Here is a 20,854-nt window from a genome sequence, read left to right as displayed (position 1 = left end):
ACAGGCTGGCTACCGTGCCGGCTATGCACCCTAGCATCAGACAACGACGTGAAAGAAAAGGTGGAATGTACTAGGAGGGCGCACGTCAGAGACACTAGGTAAGGTGCTCTTCCCCAAATGGCTCACACTACGGAGGAGAAATTTTGTAATGGCGGTCAAACCCCAGAGGGGGACCAAGAAATGCCAAAAGGAGGAGATGATTACGCAACAAAGCTGAATTGTAAAACGAACAGAACCAGGAGGATAGTGGGGCCAACATAAACAAGGACACCAAGAGAGGAAGAGAAGAGGGCGATGGGAAAGGAGTAAGGAGGGGAAAGGAGGGGAAGGGAGGGGAAGGGGAAGGAAATGCTGCCCTGGAGAGAAAGGAGGCTGCAATAGCTTGGGGCCTCGTGCTCGCCACGCACGTATCCACAAGAATTTTGGACCCCCCTGACGGGGCCACGTTTACGGGTATATGTTTTTGTTAGGAACTTTTTGTGAAGCTAAGAAATTTTAGTGCTTCTGGTTTGGCAGTTATTGCCTACATAGATTTAAATATGTTCTTATGCGAACATAGTTTCAACCCAACATCAGTTTCTTAACTTTCGTCCTGTAATTGATTAACGACATTTCATTAAACAACCGCAGTTTTGCTAAATTTGAGTTACGTAATTAACATTTTCATTAATTAAAACTCACCAACAGTTATGCATTTTTTACTTTTCAATCGTTATTAGCGCAAGGTATTTCGCTATTATTATAATGTTCAGTAGCACACTTACCTGCATTCTGTCGGTAAAAATTCTTCGGAATGTATTCCTTTTCTGAAAATCACAGATCAGGTACACTTGTTAATTGCCGGAGACTATTTGTAGGTTACAAGACATATCTAACGAGACCACGAGACAGGTCGATAAGAAGTGTTAAAACATCAGGGAGTAATTTCTACGATACTAGATAAGAAGTGTGCAGGAGTACACTGAGGCGAGGCCTACGAGAAGGACAGACCACGTCTCGAAGGTAGGCCTGAGCTCGCTCGCTCGCTCGACTCGGCAGACAAAATTATTTCCCAAACCTGTTAAGTAGGTGTATGCGTAGTAACGAGAATTGCGTCTCCTACGGGAATCTGCTATTATGAAGTCCGACTGATTACTAGTCGTACGACAAAATTCATTATCAATTCGAGACAAATTTTATAACTGCTTTTTCATAGCGTTTAGTCTTCTGCTTAATAGTCCTCATTTGATACGAGATGTGGTGCCTCATGCAATGGGTAATCATTTTGGCGTGATTTTAATTTAGTTGTATCCCAGTACAGCGGTAACAAATTATTACTAGACCTATGGACTTCCTATCGTTGTGGGACTACCAGACAAACACCGGAGCAATGGATTCAATCAGAAGACGTAAATTTTCGTTTGTATACAGACCCAGTTACGAGTTAACTGGTAGAGAAACGCAATTTGCTCAGCTAAGCTAACGAGCAAGCAAGCTTGGCCTACCTTTGTGACATACTCGCCTGGGCCTGTATCTTTTAGGCCTCGTACTGAGGTCACTGACATCGTGGGATAGTGACATGCGCATGTACAGAAAGCCGTAGAATCGTGTACGCAAATAATGAAAGGACCTTTTTTTTGTGGTTTTGGGGCGCACAACTACAATGGTCATTAGCGCACAGACTAAATTAGGAATGCACCACGAGGCACAAGGTTAAAACAGCAACGAAAAGGGACAGTACTATAAAAGACAGGCATAGGATTAAAAAACAGCATAATCAAATGTTCTTAGACAGGTTTGTCAAGTTGATAAAACGAAGAACGCGAGCAGCTACTCCTGGATCATCCGCTAAAAATGGCATCCAGACTACATGGCAGGCCAAGATCAACGCGCAGTGTATTAAAATTCGGACAGGACGTTAAAATGTGGCGTACCGTCAGCAATTGCCCACATGGGCAGAACGGCGCCGGCGCAGCCGTCAGCAGATGGCGATGGCTGAACCGGCAGTGTCCAATTCGTAACCGGGCCAAAACGGCCTCCTCCCGCCGAGAAGGGCGTTAAGAGGTCGTCCAAGCCGCCGGAAGAGCAGCTTGTTGTCCTTAAGTGCAGCCCAATCGTCATGCCACAACGATAAAATGAGCTGACAAATTACCCTGCTACAATCCGATGAAGGGACAAGAAGAAGCTGTCCGAGGCTGGACGACCGCAGCCTTGGCCGCGGCATCTGTAGCTTCGTTCCCAGGGATACCGACATGGCCAGGAACCCACACAAAGCTAACCGGAGAACCGTCGTCCACCAGCTGCTGAAGAGAGCGTTGGATCCGATGCACGAAAACGTGAACCGGATACGGATAACTGAGGCTCTGGAGTGCGCTCAGGGAATCGGAGCAGATGACATAAGCAGAACGTCGGTGGCGGCAGCCTGGTAGAGGGCAAATAGCTCAACTGTGAAGACCGAACAATGGCCATGGAGCCGGTATTTGAAACTGTGTGCCCCGACAATAAAAGAACACCCGACACCGTCATTGGTCTTAGAGCCATCTGTATAAATGAAGTTCATGTTAATGAACTCCGAACGAAATTCGACTAAACGGGAGCGGTATACCGAACCGGGGGTAACCACCTTTGGGAGCGAGCTGAGGTCAAGGTGAACGCGAACCTGAGCCTGGAGCCAAGGTGTCGTTTGGATCTCGCCCACTCTAAAGATTGCAGGGAGTGAAAAATCAAGGTGCTGAAGGAGGCGACGCAAGCGAACTCCAGGGGGTAGCAGGGCAGAGACATACAACCCGTATTTACGGTCGAGAGAGTCGTAAAAAAAAGGAAAGATAAGACGGGTGGTCGGGCATTGACAGTAGCCGACAGGCATACCGACAAAGCAGTATATCGCGCCGGTAGGTGGGAGTTGTCATTTGCAGTCGGGTTATTCACGTGCGAAGCTTTCTGACGTGATTACCGCAGCACGACAGGAACTAACAGACTGAACGCGGAATGGCACTTTGAGCTAGACGCATGGGAAATTCCGTTTCGGGAATCTGTACTGAATGCAATACGCCGAAATACGCAATCTCTGGAGTGCCGAGAACATATTTCAGGTATTACCTCTCACCACGGATTGCGCCATGGCAGACGGCCTCCACTCAACGGCCGAGAGCAGCGGCGTTTGCTTAGAGTTTCCAGCAACACTGCGGGAAATAATCGCAGAAATCCATGTGGGACATATGGCGAATGTATCAAGTTGGGATAGTGCGGCGAAATATGGCGTTAGTGGACCTCAGCAACAGACGATCGACACGAGTACCTCCAGGAAGAGTACGACACCGCTTCAGCAAGGGTCGTGACCCTATTGATTGGATCCTACAGGTCTGGAAAATAGTGGCATGGACAGATGAGTGCCGATTTCAGTTAAGAGCTGATTGCAGGATCGAGTGTAGTGCAGACCCCACGAAGCCATAGACCTAAGTTATCAAGGCACTGTGCGAGCTGGTGATGGTTCCACAATGTGGGCAGTATGTCGAATGGACCGGATGCTCTGATACAACTGAACGGATCATTGACTGGAAATGGTTATGTTCATCTGCTTTGAAACTATTTGCAGCCATTTATGAATTTTTCACAACTTTAAGAATATTCTTGACAATTCGAGCTAATTATTTGGTCTCCCACACCGCCTGTCATGAATCCTATTTAGCATGTATGGGACGTAATGTAGAGGTCATTTCTTGACTAACATCCTTCACCAGCAACACTTTTGAAATTATAGACGCCTACCTCTACATACATACTCTGCAATCCACCGTACTGTGCGTGGCGGAGGGTACCTCGTATCACAACTAGCATCTCTCCCTGTTCCACTCCCAAAAAGAACGAGGGAAAAATGACAGCCTATATGCCTCTGTACAAACCCTAATCACTTATCTTTGTGGTCTTTCCGCGAAATATAAGTTGGCGGCAGATAAATTGTACTGCAGTCAGCCACAAATGCTGGTTCTCTAAATTTACTCAGTAGCGATTCACGAAAAGAACGCTTCCTTTCCTCCAGAGACTCCCACCCGAAGCATTTCCGTAACACGCGTGATGATAAAAGCTACCAGTAACAAATCTAGCAGCCCGCCACTTAATTCCTTCTATGTGCTCCCTCAATCCGACCTGACAGGGATCCCAAACGCTCGAGCAGTACTGAAGAATAGGTTGTATTAGTGTTTTATAAGCGGTCTCCTTTACAGATGACCCACAACTTCCCAAAATTCTTCCAACGAACCGAAGACACTATCCGCCTTCCCAAAACTGCCATTACATGCTTGTCCCACTTTATATCGCTCTGCAGAGTTACGCCCAAATATTTAATCGACGTGACTCTGAAGCGCTACATCACTAATGGAGTATTCAAACATTACGGGATTCTTTTTCTTATTCATCTGCATTAATTTACATTTATCTATATTTAGAGTTAGCTGCCATTATTTTCACCAGTCACAAATCCTGTCCAAATCATCATCTATCCTCCTACAGTCACTCAACGACTACACCTTCCCGTACAACACAGCATCAGCAAACAGCCGCATATTGCTATTCACCCTATCCAAAAGATCATTTATGTAGATAGGAAACAACAGCGGACCTACCACACTTCCCTGGGGCACTCCAGATGATACCCTCACCTCCGATGGACACTTACCATCGCGGACAACGTACTGTGTTCTATTACTTAAGAAGTCTTCGAGCCACTCATATTTGGGCACCAATCCCATATCCTCGTACCTTAGTTAGGAGTCAAACGCTTTCCGGAAGTCAAGGAATATGGCATCCGTCTGATAGCCTTCATCCATGGTTCGCAAGATATCATGTGAGAAAAGGGCTAGTTGCGTTTCGCAGGAGCGATGCTTTCTAAAGCCGTGCTGATGCATGGACAGCAACTTCTGTCTCAAGGAAATTCATTATATTCGAACTGAGAATATGTTCGAGAATCCTGCAACAAACCGATGTTAACGATATTGGCCTGTAATTTTGACGATCCGTCCTTCTACCCTTATTATATACAGGCGTCAACTGCGCTTTTTTCCGGTCGCTCGGGACTTTACGTTGGACAAGAGATTCGCGATTAAGGCAGCATGGCTCAATATTTCCGCAGCGGACTTGCTAATTTCATGGCTCGTGGAATTGCCGCACCACACTAAGCACGATGTTGGAAGGTGTCTCACGACTTTGATTTAGTCTACTTCAATTTCTACTTTGAGAACATATTAGCACAGGTGAAGTCGTGGAGGGTACATTCAACTAAGACCGATGGCACAGGTAGGACAGCTCATAGTGAGAGGGATGCGCAGCTTACCGACACCTTCGGTGATTGGGACGTTGACCGGAGGGACGCCGGCCCAGCGCAAGGCTTGGATGACGCAGCCGAGCGCCTTGTCTGCTACGACCAGCACGCGCTGCCCCAGGGGCAACTCCATGAGGCGGCGGCCCTTTTGCTGCAGGAACTGCCGCGAGAGCCGCAGCGCCCTAGACGTCAGAGAGGCCGTCGTGGGTGACGTGTCCCTGCGCGGCCGGGGCCGGCTCTGCCGCTCTCTGGGTCGCGACTGGCGCCCCTGCTCCAGCTCTGTGGTGCCTGCAAAGTAGTCGCAGTCGTAGTAGTAATAATAATAGTAGTAGTAGTCGCAGTCGTAGTAGTAATAATAATAATAGTAGTAGTCGTAGTAGTAATAATAATAATAGTAGTAGTCGTAGTAGTAATAATAATAATAGTAGTAGTCGTAGTAGTAATAATAATAATAGTAGTAGTAGTCGCAGTCGTAGTAGTAGTAATAATAATAATAGTAGTAGTCGTAGTAGTAGTAATAATAATAATAGTAGTAGTCGTAGTAGTAGTAATAATAATAATAGTAGTAGTAGTCGTAGTAGTAGTAATAATAATAATAGTAGTAGTAGTCGTAGTAGTAGTAATAATAATAATAGTAGTAGTAGTCGTAGTAGTAGTAATAATAATAATAGTAGTAGTAGTCGTAGTAGTAGTAATAATAATAATAGTAGTAGTAGTCGTAGTAGTAGTAATAATAATAATAGTAGTAGTCGTAGTAGTAGTAATAATAATAATAATAGTAGTAGTCGTAGTAGTAGTAATAATAATAATAGTAGTAGTAGTCGTAGTAGTAGTAATAATAATAATAGTAGTAGTAGTAGTCGTAGTAGTAGTAATAATAATAGTAGTAGTCGTAGTAGTAATAATAATAGTAGTAGTCGTAGTAGTAATAATAATAGTAGTAGTAGTGGTAGAGCCCTGTGTCACTTTCACAGCGGTGCTGGACCGGAATTCTAACAAGGAGAAGCCACGACGCTGGGTTTACAGATTTACTTCGAACTTTGTACACCTTTAGTAGGCCATCAAAACAATGTTCAAGTTGCAAGCTGCACTACTCTGGCGACTCCAGAAAATCTCAACATGAGTCTTATGTAACTGATGCAACTGTGCATAGGTGCTGGATGTTTGAGATTATGGTGGTCAAGTGATTAGCGTTCGAGTTTGCTAAGACGAATGTGTGTGAGGAGATGGTTCGACTCTCGCTCGAACTATATTGTAATCATATTTTTTCCGTCACTTGCCATTTTATTTATGACATTTGAGTGTTAACATAATGAAATAATGTATATTTACATGTAGTAGTTGCATGAAGTTTCAATTTATGATTTCCATGTCCGTATAACAAATATTACCCTACAGTGTATGACGTCGAGAGCACATCCGACCAATAATTTTACATTACTCGTTCTCTGTAATATTGTGAGTAACGTCATTCGCATCATTATTTACCGAGGTTTGATTTGGGGGTACCGAGTCTGCTCCTTGTCCTTGGAAATGTAACTAACAGTAAATAATGTGGTTCATGGTGTGCGTTCCTGTTATGTCCTAGTTCCTGAACCACGGGCAACGTATGAGTCGCCAAATAAGTAGTCCTATCAGTCGGGATACCAGTTACTTTGGAATAAGGCTGGGCATCTGTCATATTCTGAGTCGTCGTCACCTTTGTGCTCAGACGGCGAAGACTACCAAATCCACCGGTTAGTCCCTCAACCTTTAGGGGTAAAACTCAATGGGAACCGGGGCAAGTAAGGCTAGAAACCTGCTTCCCTCGTCCTTTAAATATGATGCTGGCAACAATCAGAGGAAAATGCCTCGAACCTTTGGAGGTGATGGAGTCCCACCTCTAATTGACAAACCAGGGACTCCTAAGATACGTCTCGGCAAACGAATGGTAACGAGATGGGGCGCTATTAATATCAGTGGGGGCTACTCTGGGAAAAAGGTAGGGCTGGCAAAGGCTGCAAGTAAGATGGGGCTGGACGTTTTAGCTGTTGATGACATTCGGCTAAGGGGTGAGAAAGAAGAGGAAGTGGGAGAATACAAGGTCTACCTGTCAGGAGTCAAAGCAGGAATAGCACAATGGGGTGTAGGGCTTTACATCAGGAAAGAAATGGAACCCAGCGTAGTTGCAATAAGGTATGTAAACGAACGACTGATGTGGATAGATTTGACAATGTCTAGCAAGAAAATTAGGATTGTGGCAGTATATTCGCATTGTGAAGGGACAGATCAAGATGGATAGTTTTTATGTAGTGATGAAGTAGTTAGAGTAAAGGACAAGGACAGTGTTCTACTCATGGGTGATTTTAATGCCAGGATTGGAAATCGAACTGAAGGGTATGAAAAGGTTATGGGTAAATTTGGAGAGGATATGGAGGCAAACAGGAACGGGAAACAACTCTTGGATTTCTCTGCCAGTATGGGCTTAGTAATCACAAACTCCTTTTTTAAACGTAAGAACATTCACCGGTATACTTGGGAAAGCAGGGGAACCAGAGCTGTCATTGACTATATAACAACAGATCAAGAATTCAGGAAGGCTGCGAGGGACAGTGTATTCAGGGGATTCTTTGATGACACTGATAACTAATCTGCAGTGAAATTGGTATTGTGAGGCCGAAAGTGTAGGAGGTCATGGCCATATGTCTGAGGGTAAGAGTGGAGAAACTTCAGGATCAGGAAATCAGGCACAACTACATAACAGCGATCTCAGAAAGGTACCAGTTAGTTGAATGTAGTCAATTACAGTCATTGGAAAAGGAATGGACAAGGTACAGGGCACAGTACTAGAAATGGCTAAAGAATGTCTTGGAACAGTAGTGTGTAAAAGTAGGATGAAGCAAACAGCTTTGTGGAATGACACAGTCAAGGCAGCCCGTAGAAGGAAAAAGAAGGCGTATCAAAAATGGCTACATACTAGAACTCAGGTAGACACAGAAAGTTACGTTGAATTAAGAAACAATGCCAATTGTTTGTTTTTTTTTTTTTTTTTGTAGGGTTTAAGGGCTCTCAACTGCTGAGGTCATTAGCGCCCAGTCACTGATGTTAGAGCACAAGGAATCTGCTAAAACTCAAGGGGATGGGGGGACATCAGAAGGACCTGACAAAGATGCAGATTAAATAAGTAAAAAGGTTAAATGTCTTTGGTCAAGCCAGTTAAAGTTATAAAACGCAGAATACGAGCAGCTGCTCGAGCGTCATCAGCTAAAACATCCGGTAAGGTAGATGGCAGGGACAGGACAACACGAAATTGACTAAAACGGGGACACGACAATAAAACATGGCGCACCGTTAATGCCTGACCATAAGGGCATTGCGGGGCTGGGTCACCGGAGAGCAGGTAGCGGTGGCTAAACCGGCAATGCCCAATCCGCAACCTGGTGAGAAGGACCTCCTCGCGCCGAGATGGTCGGGAGGAAGTTGTCCAAGCAGTTGGGAGCGGTTTTACTGCCTGGAGCTTGTTTCCTTGGAGGGATGACCAAGCATCCCACCACGACAAGCCTCTTACATACATCCCCACGAACGTCAGATGACGGGACACAATGGGAGGCTGGCCGAGCCTGGAGGACTGCAGCCTTGGCTGCAGCATCCGCAGCCTCATTCCCAGGCACTCCTACATGTCCGGAAACCCACAGAAAGCTGACAGAACCGCCATTATCAGCGAAAGAATGGAGGGACTGCTGTATCCGTTGAATCAAGGGATGGACCGGATAGGGAGCTCCAAGGCTCTGAAGAGCCCTGAGTGAGTCAGAGCAGAGTACATACGATGAATGGCGGTGGCGGCGGGCATACTGAATGGCCTGATGGAGAGCAAAAAGCTCGGCCGTAAAGCTGGAACATTGGTCAAGGAGCCGGTATTTAAAGGTGGCGGTCCCGACGACAAAGGCACAGCCGACACCATCGTCAGTTTTGGAGCCATCGGTGTAAATAAAGGTGTGACCGGCAAGTCGAGCACGAAGTTCGACAAACCGTGAGCAATACACTGCAGTCGGAGTACCCTCCTTCGGGAGTGAGCTGAGGTCGAGATAAATACGAACCAGAGCCTGGAGTCAAGGTGGTGTCGGGCTCTCACCCTCTCTGAAGGTGGTAGGGAGGGCAAAATCCAATTGTCGAAGCAGGCGACGGAAGCGGACTCCAGGGGGCAGCAGGGCAGACACATACAACCCGTACTGACGGTCGAGAGAATCGGCGAAGAAGGACTTGTAAGAGGGGTGTTCGGGCATAGACAACAGCCGGCAGGCATACCGACACAGCAGTATGTCACGCCGGTAGGTCAATGGTAACTCGGCAGCTTCAGCATAAGGACTCTCGACAGGACTAGTGTAGAAGGCTCCGGTCGCAAGACGTATCCTCTGATCGTGGATGGAGTTGAGCCGGCGTAAGAGGGATGGCCGAGCGGACGAGTAGACGAAGCTCCCATAATCCAGCTTCGACCGGACTATGGACCGATACAAGCGAAGCAGGACAGTGCGATCCGCTCCCCAAGATGAACCGCTAAGAACTCTGAGGACATTAAGGGAACGTGTACAACGGGCCGCCAAATAAGAGACATGTGGAGACCAACACAGTTTCCGGTCCAACGTGAGCCCTAGAAACTTAGTTGTGTCCACGAATGGGAGAACAATGGGACCGAGATGTAAGGATGGCGGAAGGAACGCTTTATATCGCCAAAAGTTGATACAAACCGTCTTCTCTTCAGAGAACCGGAAGCCATTTGCCACGCTCCATGAGTAGAGGCTGTCTAGACAACGCTGAAGGCAGCGCTCGAGGAGGCATGTTCTCTGGGCACTGCAGTAGATCGCGAAGTCATCGACAAAGAGAGAGCCTGAGACATTAGGTGGAATGCAATCCATAATTGGATTGATCGCGATGGCAAAAAGGGCTACGCTCAAGACGGAGCCCTGAGGCACTCCGTTCTCCTGGAGGAAGACGTCGGACAATACGGAACCCACACGTACCCTAAACCTTCGATCCGTTAAAAAGGTATCAATAAAAAGGGGCAGACGACCGCGTAGGCCCCACCTGTGCATAGTGCGGAGGATACCTCCTCTCCAACAGGTATCATAAGCCTTCTCCAAGTCGAAGAACACGGCTACCGTTTGGCGCCTTCGCAAAAAGTTGTTCATGATGAATGTCGACAAGGTGACAAGGTGGTCAACAGCGGAGCGGCGGCGACGAAAGCCGCATTGGACATTAGTAATTAGTCGTCGAGATTCAAGCATCCAAACTAACCAAGCATTAACCATGCGCTCCATCACCTTACAGACACAGCTTGTAAGAGAAATGGGGCGGTAACTAGAAGGAAGATGTCTATCCTTCCCGGGTTTGGGTATAGGAACAACAACAGCGTCACGCCAACGCATGGGGACTTGACCTTCGGTCCAGACGCGATTGTAGGTACGAAGAAGGAAGCTTTTGTCCGCTGGAGAAAGGTGTGCCAGCATCTGAACGTGAATGGCATCTGGCCCCGGAGCAGAGTACCGGGACAGTGCAAGCGCACGTTCGAGTTCCCGCATAGTAAAGGGGGCATTGTAAGTTTCCAGATTCAGCGAGTGGAAGGAAGGTCGCCGAGCCTCGTCTGCCTCTTTCCTGGGAAGGAAGGCAGGATGGTGATGGGCGGAGCTTGAAACCTCCGCGAAAAAGCGGCCAAAGGCGTTGGACACAGCCACAGGATCAACAAGGACCTCATTACCTGAGGTCAGGCCAGGTACTGAGGAGTGGGCCTTAATGCCCGACAGCCGGCGCAGGCTACCCCAAACGACAGAAGAGGGAGTAAAACTGGTAAAGGAGCTCGTGAAAGAGGCCCAACAAGCTTTTTTGCTGTCTTTGATGACTCTACGGCATTGCGCTCGGAGTCGTTTGTATTCAATACAATTCGCCAACGTAGGATGCCGGCGAAAGGTGCGTAAAGCACGTCGTCGAGCACGGATAGCGTCCCTACAAGCCTCGTTCCACCAGGGGACGGAAACGCGACGTGAAGAAGAAGTAGTACGAGGTATGGAACGGTTGGTTGGTTGGTTGGTTGTTTGAGGTTAAAGGGACCAAACAGCAAGGTCATCAGTCCCTTGTTTCAAATAGACTCCATTCTGCTAACGGGACATCTCAGTATAGTCAGAAAATAAAACGGATAAAGGGGAAACGTAAAAGGGCAGTCACGTTGTCATTAGTAAAAACAAATGAGGGAAGTTGGCAAGAGAACGAACCCAACACTATGCTGAAACAGCATAGGCAAGACCACCTGTGACTTAAAAGGTACAACTGCTATAATGCAGTAAGTACGTATGGGAATAGAAAAACTAACCAAGCCTTAAAAAGAAGGGGTAAAAACAGAGTAAAAGGGAAAGAAAAGAGGATTCCGGTCAGGGAGGTGAATCGGGAATCTCTGAACACTGCCTACAGTGGGAGACACCCAAACACTCACCGCCCTGCCCCAACACCAGAGGGAGATTAAAAACTTTAAAACTGAGAATAAAAACCACTCTCCCGGAGGAAACCTAGAACCAGAGAGACCATCCGGGAATCGTCAGCCAACATCAAAGGTAAAGTGTGGGGGAGTCTGTACTTAGCACGCAGAGCCAAAAGAAGGGGGCATTCAACCAAAATGTGGGCCACTGACTGGAAGGCTCCACAACCACATAGCGGGGGTGGCTCATCACGCAAAAGGAAACCATGGGTCAGCCTGGTATGGCCAATGCGGAGACGACACAGTGTGGTCGAGTCCTTGCGGGAGAGGCTAAAGGAAGAACGCCATGGGCCTGTATTCACCTTAATGGCACGAAGTTTATTAGACAGTGGAGTAGCCTCCCAAGAATTGGCCCATGACTGTGCAAAGTGGGATTTGATGTGAAGCCGTAAATCCGCTGCAGGAGGGGTTACAGAAAACGGGGGGTAAGTAACTGCTCCCCCAGCCAAACGATCAGCAAGCTCATTACCCGGGATACCCACATGGCCCGGGACCCATAGGAAGTCAATGGAACAAGCAGCACGGTGAAGATCAGCGAGATGGTCATGGATGGCAGAGACCAAGGGATGACGCGAAAAACACCGGTCAATAGCAAGAAGGCCACTCATCGAGTCCGTACATAACAAAACGCGGTTGTGTTGGGATTGTTTAATAAAGGTAAGGGCCCGGGAAATTGCCATCAATTCCGCAGTAAACACCCCACATGAGGGTGGCAGTAGATGATTTTCCGTTCCAACAAAGGACGTGAAGGCATACCCAACATGATCAGCAGATTTAGAGCCATCAGTGTAAAAAACAACAGCATCCCGAAACTCCCATAAAATTTGGCGGAAAAAGGAACGGAACACCACCGGGGGGATGGAATCTTTCGGACCGCGGCGGAGATCCATCCGAATCCGAGGCCGAGGAACTAACCAAGGAGGGGTGGAGGGGAGGGAGCGAGGAAGACAGGACAAAGAAGGAAGCCGAAAATCACGGGTAAGAGACGCAAGGCGCAGCCCAACCGGTAAACCCGCCCGAGGGCGGGAGTCAGGCGGGCGACGTCCATGGTCTGGGAATAGGATAGAATAGGAAGGATGAGAGGGAGAAGAACGGATAGTAAGGGCATAAGACACCAGAAGCTGGGACCGCCGAACAGAAAGGGGGGGGATCCCAGCTTCAACCAGGAGACTATCAACAGGGCTAGTAGGGAAGGCACCGGTGGCCAAACGGATACCACGATGGTGGACTGGATCCAGCACGTGCAGCGTGGAAGGAGCAGCTGAACCATAAACTTGACAACCATAGTCCAAACGTGACAGAACTAGAGCACGATAAAGACGGAGGAGGAGGGAACGGTCCGCACCCCAGGAGGAGTGGGCAAGGAAGCGAAGGACATTGAGTTTACGGAAACATCCTACCTTCAGGAGTCTGATATGGGGCAGCCAAGTGAGCTTGTTGTCGAAAAGAAGACCTAGGAAACGGAACTGTGGAACCACAGGCAATCTTTGTGCAGCGAGATAGAGCTCTGGATCAGGGTGGACCGTAGTACGTCGACAGAAGTGGACCACCCGCGATTTTAAAGGAGAGAATTGAAACCCGTGGGAGAGGGTCCATGCAGAGGCACGCCGTATAGCCACCTGGAGCTGCCGTTCTGCAGATGGCATCGAGGAGGAACTAACCCAAATGCAGAAATCATCCACATACAGGGCAGGGGCGACCAAGGGACCGACAGAGGCCACAAGTCCATCGATAGCAATGAGGAAAAGAAGGACACTCAAGACAGAACCCTGTGGGATGCCCGTCTCCTGGGTCCGTGGAGAACTAAAAGCAGTACCAACTCGAACTCTGAATGACCGATGGATCAGGAACTGGCGGAGAAAAATCGGGAGTGGGCCCCGAAGACCCCACTGATGAAGGGTTAGTAAGATGTGATGGCGCCAGGCCGTGTCATAGGCCTTGCGAAGGTCAAAAAACACTGCAACCAAATGGCGGCGCTGGGAAAAAGCCTGCCGAACTGCGGATTCCAAGCGAAGCAAATGATCGATTGGAGATCGTCCCTCTCGAAAACCACACTGGTAAGGGGACAATAGATCCCGAGATTCGAGGACCCAAGTGAGCCGACGGGCTACCAGCCGTTCAAGTAACTTACAACCAACATTGGTCAAACTAATTGGCCGATAGCTGTCAACAGATAGTGGGTTCTGACCAGGCTTAAGGACAGGAACCACAATGCTATCCCTCCACTGAGAAGGGAAGTCACCCTGGAGCCAGATGCGGTTAAACACCCGAAGAAGATGTTGCCGTTGTGGAGCACTGAGATGTTGAAGCAGCTGGTTATGAATCGAATCTGGGCCAGGAGCTGTATCATGAGAAGCAGATAGAGCAGAAAGAAATTCCCATTCAGTGAAAGGTTCGTTGTAAGATTCTGACTCACAAGTGGTGAAACATAAGGTGACAGCTTCAGCCTGCTGTTTTTGATGAAGGAAAGCAGCTGGATAGGAGGCCGACGCTGATGCCACTGCAAAATGGGTCGCAAGATGTTCTGCGAGAACTAATGGGTCCGTACAAATGCCATCTGGGAGGTGAAGGCCTGGGAGGGTGGACTACCGATGGCAACCTTGGAGAGAGCGAAGTGTAGCCCATACCCGTGACAGAGAGACAGTGGAACCAAGGGAAGAAACGAATCGTTCCCAACATATCCGCTTGCTCTGTTTGATTAAATAACGGGCTTTAGCGCGAAGGCGCTTAAAGGTAGAAAAGCTGGCTACAGATGGGTGCCTCTTAAACTGTTGCAAAGCTCGACGGCGATCACGGATGGCAATGGCAATGGCCGTACTCCACCACGGGACTTGCCGACGACGAAATTGTCCAGATGAGCGCGGGACAGCAAGGTTAGCAGCGCGAACAATCGCGTCAGACACGTCACGTAGGACGTCATCGATACAACCCGACAAAGAGGGAGAAAACTCGACCTGTGCAGTATATAGAGGCCAATCGGCGCGGTGGAAAGACCAACGAGGTAACCTCTCCATCGGGGAGCGGGAAGGGAGCGTTATAATCAACGGGAAATGGTCACTATCACAAAGGTCGTCGTGTGGCGACCAGTGTAATGAAGGGAGGAGAGAGGGAGAAGAAAGAGAAAGATCAATGGCAGAAAAAGTACCATGACCAGCACTGAAATGAGTAGGGGAGCCATCATTAAGAAGGCACAGGTCGTGGTCTGCAATAAATTGGTCGATAAGAAGACCTCGTCTAGATGGAAAGGCACTGCCCCACAAAGGATGATGAGCATTAAAATCCCCAAGGAGGAGGAAGGGAGGAGGAAGTTGCTGAAGAAGGGTGGTTAAGGCAGCAGGTGTAAGAGTCCTGTCAGGAGGGAGATAAAGATTGCATACTGTGACTGCAGAGTCTAAGTGGACCCTAACAGCAACTGCTTCCAATGTAGTTTGGAGAGGAATCCACGTGCTAGCAATGTCTGTACGGACCAACGTACAAACGCCACCAGAAGCCCGCAAGGGTCCGACCCGATTTCGACAGAAAACACGGAACCCACGGAGGGTCGGTGAGTGAGCATCAGTAAAATGAGATTCCTGGAGAACCACACAAGCTGCTGAGTAGGACGAAAGAAGGGATTTCGATTCCGGAAGGTGACGATAGTAGCCATTACAATTCCATTGGAGAACCACAGAACGAGGGTTTAAATGAGGGCTGAACACGCTAAATCCAGTCATACCGCCGGGTCCCCACCCGTCACCGACAAGGAGGGGGCGACATCCATAAACGACAGGTCAGAATCCGGTTGTGAAGCCGGGGAAGGGACCTCCGGTGACACCAGAGGCTCTTTGTCCCGGGACTTATGTTTCTTCTTCTTTTCAGGCTGAGATCGAGGAGGGCTGTGTGGCATAATGGAGCCAGCTGCAGCAAGATCAGGAACAGAAAGAGACTGGGCGACCTGGGGGCCGATAGACCGCGGCTCTCGCGGTCGCCGCGCTGCAGCAGACCTTTGACCTGGAAGGTGCCGGGGAGGGGCATCCCGGGAGAGGCGCCCTTGACCGGCAGACGCCGAAGGAGTGGGACACTTCTCCGGCTGGGGAGGGGGAGCGGCGCCCAGAGGAGAAGGTGTGGGAGCCGCAGGGGAGGGGGGAAGGAGAGGGGTCCGGGACGGGGGTAAGGAAGGGGGAGGAAGGGATGAAGATGTAACCAAGGCGTAACTAGATGTCATGGACACAGGGTGCAATCGTGCATATTTCTTACGGGCCTCTGTGTAGCTTAAACGATCAAGAGACTTATACTCCTGTATCTTTTTTTCTTTCTTATAGACTGGGCAATCTGCTGAACGTGGAGAATGACGACCATGACAATTTACACATGCAGGAGGGGGAACACAGGGACTCCCCTCATGGAGTGGACGTCCACAGTCACCACAGAGAGGGTCCTGGGTACAGCGAGAAGACATGTGGCCAAAACGCAAGCACTTGAAACACCGCATAGGAGGTGGGATGTACGGCTTCACATCACAGCGATAGACCATAATCTTAACTTTCTCAGGAAGGGTATCCCCTTCAAAGGCCAGGATAAAGGCACCAGTATCAATACGATTATCTTTAGGACCCTTCTGAACACGCCGAACAAAGTGAACACCCCGCCGTCCGAGATTGTCCCGAAGTTCCTCATCGGTTTGAAGGATGAGGTCTCTGTGAAAAATCACACCTTGTACCATATTTAGAGACTGGTGAGGGGTAATGGACACGGGAATTGTGCCAAGATGAGTACAGGCACGAAGGGCCGCAGATTGGGCAGCCGAAGCAGTTTTTATCAGTAATGAACCCGACCGCATCTTGCTCAGGGAGTCCACTTCGCCGAACTTGTCTTCAATGTGTTCCACAAAGAATAAAGGTTTGACACTGGTGAAAGTATCTCCATCAGTCCTGGTGCAAACTAGATAACGGGGGAAAGGTTTTGCCCCTAGACGACGGGCCTGACCCTCCTCCCAGGGGTAGCCACGGAAGGGAAGGCCGAAGGAGCAAGAGAAGCAGCACTTGAGGAATCAGTACCACGCAGAGAGACGGCCGCAGAAGAGCGGCCATAGGTTTGGACCCTTATGCGTTTCATCTGCATAGCATCCGCCCTGATACCACCCACTCCGATCAGGGGCTCTCCTCACGGGCGCCACCCAGCCACAGCAAGGGCCGTCTGGCACGGCGGCCATTGCCGGGAGTTCCGATGCTCCAGGATGACGAGCAACCACTCCTAGGCATGCATGAGGAGGTCACAGCTCAGGTATCAGAAGTGTGATCCCTGTGTGTTCAGGGGGCTCAACCAAAAGGGTACATAGCGACCCCACCACACGGGCTGGCTACCGTGCTGGCTATGCACCCTAGCATCAGACAACGACGTAGAAGAAAAGGTGGAATATACTAGGAGGGCACATGTCGGAGACACTAGGTAAGGTGCTCTTCCCCAAATGGCTCACACTACGGAAGAGAAATTTTGGAATGGAGGTCAAACCCCAGAGGGGGACCAAGGAATGCCAAAAGGAGGAGATGATTACGCAACAAAGCCAGAGTGTAAAACCAACAGAACCAGGAGGATAGCGGGGGCCAACATAAGCAAGGACACCAATAGAGGGAGAGGAGATGGCGAGGGGAAAGGGGTATGGAGGGGAAAGGAGGGGAAGGGAAAGGAAATGCAGCCCGGGAGAGAAAGAAGGCTGCAATGGCTCGGGGCCCCGTGCTCGCCACGCACGTATCCACGAAAGAGTTGTGGACCCCCTGGGGGGGGGAAAATCGTGGTCCGGAAAGGTCGCCAGGGAGGAGGAAAGTCCCCAGTCAGCTTTCAGTATGTTCCAGCGCGAAGGACGTGGGGATGGGGTGTGGTGCAGGAGACGAACGACACAGGGGAAGTGGTCGCTCGAATGGGTGTCAGAAAGGACATACCACTCGAACTGACGGGCAAGAGTGGTAGAACAGATCGAGAGGTCCAAGTGGGAGTAGGTATGAGTAGAGTCCGAGAGGAAAGTCGGGGCGCCGGTATTGAGGCAGACAAGATTGAGATGGTTGAAGACATCCGTCAAGAGTGAGCCTCTTTGACAGGATGCAGGAGAGCCCCAAAGGGGATGATGGGCATTGATGTCGCCGAACAATAAGAACGGCGGGGGAAGCTGATCGATCAGGTGCATCATGTCAGCCCGACTAACAGCAGATGACGGTGGAGTGTAGATGGTACAAACTGAAAAAGTAAAAGCAGAAAGAGTAATTCGGATAGCTATTGCTTGGAGTGGGGTGGTCAATGGGATGGGATGGTAATAGACATCGTCCCGAACGAGCAACATGACCCCACCATGAGCTGGGATACCGTCCACAGGGGTTAGGTCATACCGCTCCGAGGTATAGTGGGAAAAGGCAATACGGTCATTCGGGCGCAACTTGGTTTCCTGGAGACCAAGGACGAGCGGACAGTGCAGGCGGAGGAGCAGTTGTAATTCCTCCCAATTAGATCGAATACCTCTTATGTTCCAATGAAACAACGCCATTGCTAGTCAAAAAGTTGGGGGAACGAGACAGGGAAGAGCTGGTCACCTCGATGGCCGCGGAGGTCCAGGTTGCGAGGGAACAACGCTACAACCGACGGGAGGCGGATCCGGTTCCATCGACTCGTCGCCAGCTGCGGCCGCTGTCCCTGATTGTGTAGGAGGGGCCGCATCATTTGCCGACAAAAGGCCGGCGGAGCGCCTGGCAGCAGAGCGTCCCGGCGAAACTGAGGACGGCCGGGAGCAGCGACTCACGAATAAAGCGTCAGACGAAACGCGCCGGGGTGGAGAGGGGGATAGAGACTTCTTCTTGGAGGCCTTCTTGGAAGGCCGAGGAGGCACAGGGATGGTGGGCTGGACCCGAAGAAGGTCCTTACGCGCGGGGTCCGTTTTGGAACGCCGGACCTCGGAAGCTGGGGTCCGGAACGTTTCCCCGATGGACGCCTGAGAAGAGGATCGCTTCTCAGGTGGCGTGGGGGGGGGGAGGAGGAGGAGGAGGAGGAGGAGGAGGAGGAGGAGGAGGAGGAGGAAGGGTGGCCCCTGGGGCAGAGGGGGTGGGGGCCACGGGGGAGGAGGATTTGGAAGGGAGGGATTTGGGAGGCAGAGGCAGAGCCCCCTGATGGGCAGAGGAGGCGGAGGGGGGACAAGATAGGGGTGAGGATACCGCGGAAGGAGTGGACACAACTGAGGCAAACGAAGTGGTCAGTGACACGGGATGAAGGTGGTCATACTTCTTCCTGGCCTCAGATTAAGAGAGCTGATCCAAAGTTTTGATTTCTTGTATCTTTTTCTCCTTCTGATAGGCGGGGCAGTCTGAGGATCTAGGCGAGTGGACGCCAGGACAATTAATGCACCAAGGTGGTGGGGTGCAAGTATGTTCCTCACGAAGAGGACGTCCACAATCGCCACAAAGGGGCTCAGCCTCACACCGGGACGACATGTGCCCAAACCGCAAACACCTAAAACAGCGCATAGGAGGCAGGACGTAAGGTCGCACGTCGCACCGGTAGCACATCACCTTTACCTCCTCCGGGAGAACGTCCCCCTCGAAGGCGAGGATAAAGGCCCCGGTGTCGATGCGACGGTCTTTGGGGCCGCGCTGGACTCGCCGGACGAAATGCACGCCGCGGCGCTCCAGGTTGGCCCTGAGCTCCTCATCCGATTGTAGCAGGAGGTCACGATGAAAAATAACCCCCTGCGTCCTATTAAGTGCCAGATGTGGGACAATGGAGACTGGGATCTCCCCTAGGCGGTCGCACGCCTGGAGTGCCGCCGATTGTGTGGCAGAGGTGGTCTTGATAAGAACGGACCCTCATCGCATCTTGCTGAGAGCCTCGATTTCCCCGAAGACGTCCTCAATGTGCTGAACAAAGAACATGGGCTTGGAGGTGGCGAACGTCCCCCCATCGGTTCGAGAACAGACCAAATAGCGGGGGAAGCACTTCGCCCCAAGCCGGCGGGCCTGTCCCTCCTCCCATGGAGTGGCCAAGGGGGAAAGGGCAGGAGAACCAGAACTAGAAACGGTACCTTTTCTTTTGGAAGACTCGGCCGCAGAGCGACCTGATACGTGTTGACGTTTCATGTGCGAAACGTCCGCCCCGATACCACCCACTCCGACCAGTGGCTCTCCCCACGGGCGCCACCCAGCCGCAGCAAGGGCCACCTGGCAGGATGACCATTGCCGGGAGTCCCGATGCCCCAAGGAGACGAGCATCTACTCCTTGGCCGACGTGGGGAGGGTGCAGCTCAGGTATCGGCAGTACGATCCCTGTGTTGTCAGGGGGCTACAACCTAGAGGGTACATGACGACCCCACCACAACGGGCTGGCTACCGTGCTGGATTTCTGGTGCCATGGAAAGTCCATCATGATCGCTGGTGCAGATGGAGATGCACTATGGGCGTAACTTTGACAACCCATCAGGCGTTTAGGCCCAATTTGAGGAATAGTGGGTATGGTTACAACGCCGGTGCAATGCTGAGTGCCAAGGTCTTAGTGCACTGAGGACCAGTGTTACACCATGTAAGGTGTCCTTCCCCAAAAGGCTCGTACTTCTGTAGAATTTTGAAAAATGGAGGTCAAACCCCAAGGGGGACCATTACATGGAAGGCCGAAACGGTTGAAACTCCTTTTAGTCGCCTCTTACGACAGGCAGGAATACCTCGGGCCTATTCTTACCCCGGACCTGCAGGGGGGGAAAAAAAAGCCAAACATAATTGCAGCATCCAAGAAGAAATCTTGAGAAGACTTTGGAAACAGGTTGGAGACTTTGGGTCAAGCTGCTGGAAAACCATTCTTGAGTGTAATTAGCAGTCTTCGAAAGGGAGGTAAGAAGGAAATGAGTATTTTGGACAGGTCAGGAAAACTGCTGGTGAACCCTGTTGATGCCTTGGGCAGATGAAAGGAAGATTTTGAAGAGTTGCTCAATGTGTGTGAAAATACGATCAGTAATGTTTCATATTCCGATGTACAATGGGATAGGAATTATGGAAATAGGATCACATTTGAGGAAGTGGAGAAAATGGTCAACAGATTGCAGTGCAATA

At 50.0% G+C, this 20,854-nt stretch overlaps 1 protein-coding gene across 1 annotated transcript in view; it reads right to left on the bottom strand.

Annotated features, from left to right (window-relative positions):
- Positions 1 to 20,854, bottom strand: part of LOC126419668 (protein AF-9-like) — a 176,857-nt gene that overhangs the window by 23,936 nt on the left and 132,067 nt on the right. Inside the window, exon 4 of the mRNA XM_050086855.1 lies at positions 5,309 to 5,584. Within this exon, the coding sequence (XP_049942812.1) occupies positions 5,309 to 5,584 (276 nt within the window). The remainder of the gene's footprint in view (positions 1 to 5,308; positions 5,585 to 20,854) is intronic.

The sequence above is a fragment of the Schistocerca serialis genome, chromosome 9 (assembly GCF_023864345.2).
Source record: "Schistocerca serialis cubense isolate TAMUIC-IGC-003099 chromosome 9, iqSchSeri2.2, whole genome shotgun sequence".
Classification (NCBI taxonomy): domain Eukaryota; kingdom Metazoa; phylum Arthropoda; class Insecta; order Orthoptera; family Acrididae; genus Schistocerca; species Schistocerca serialis.
This window is presented reverse-complemented; position numbering and strand designations above follow the sequence as displayed.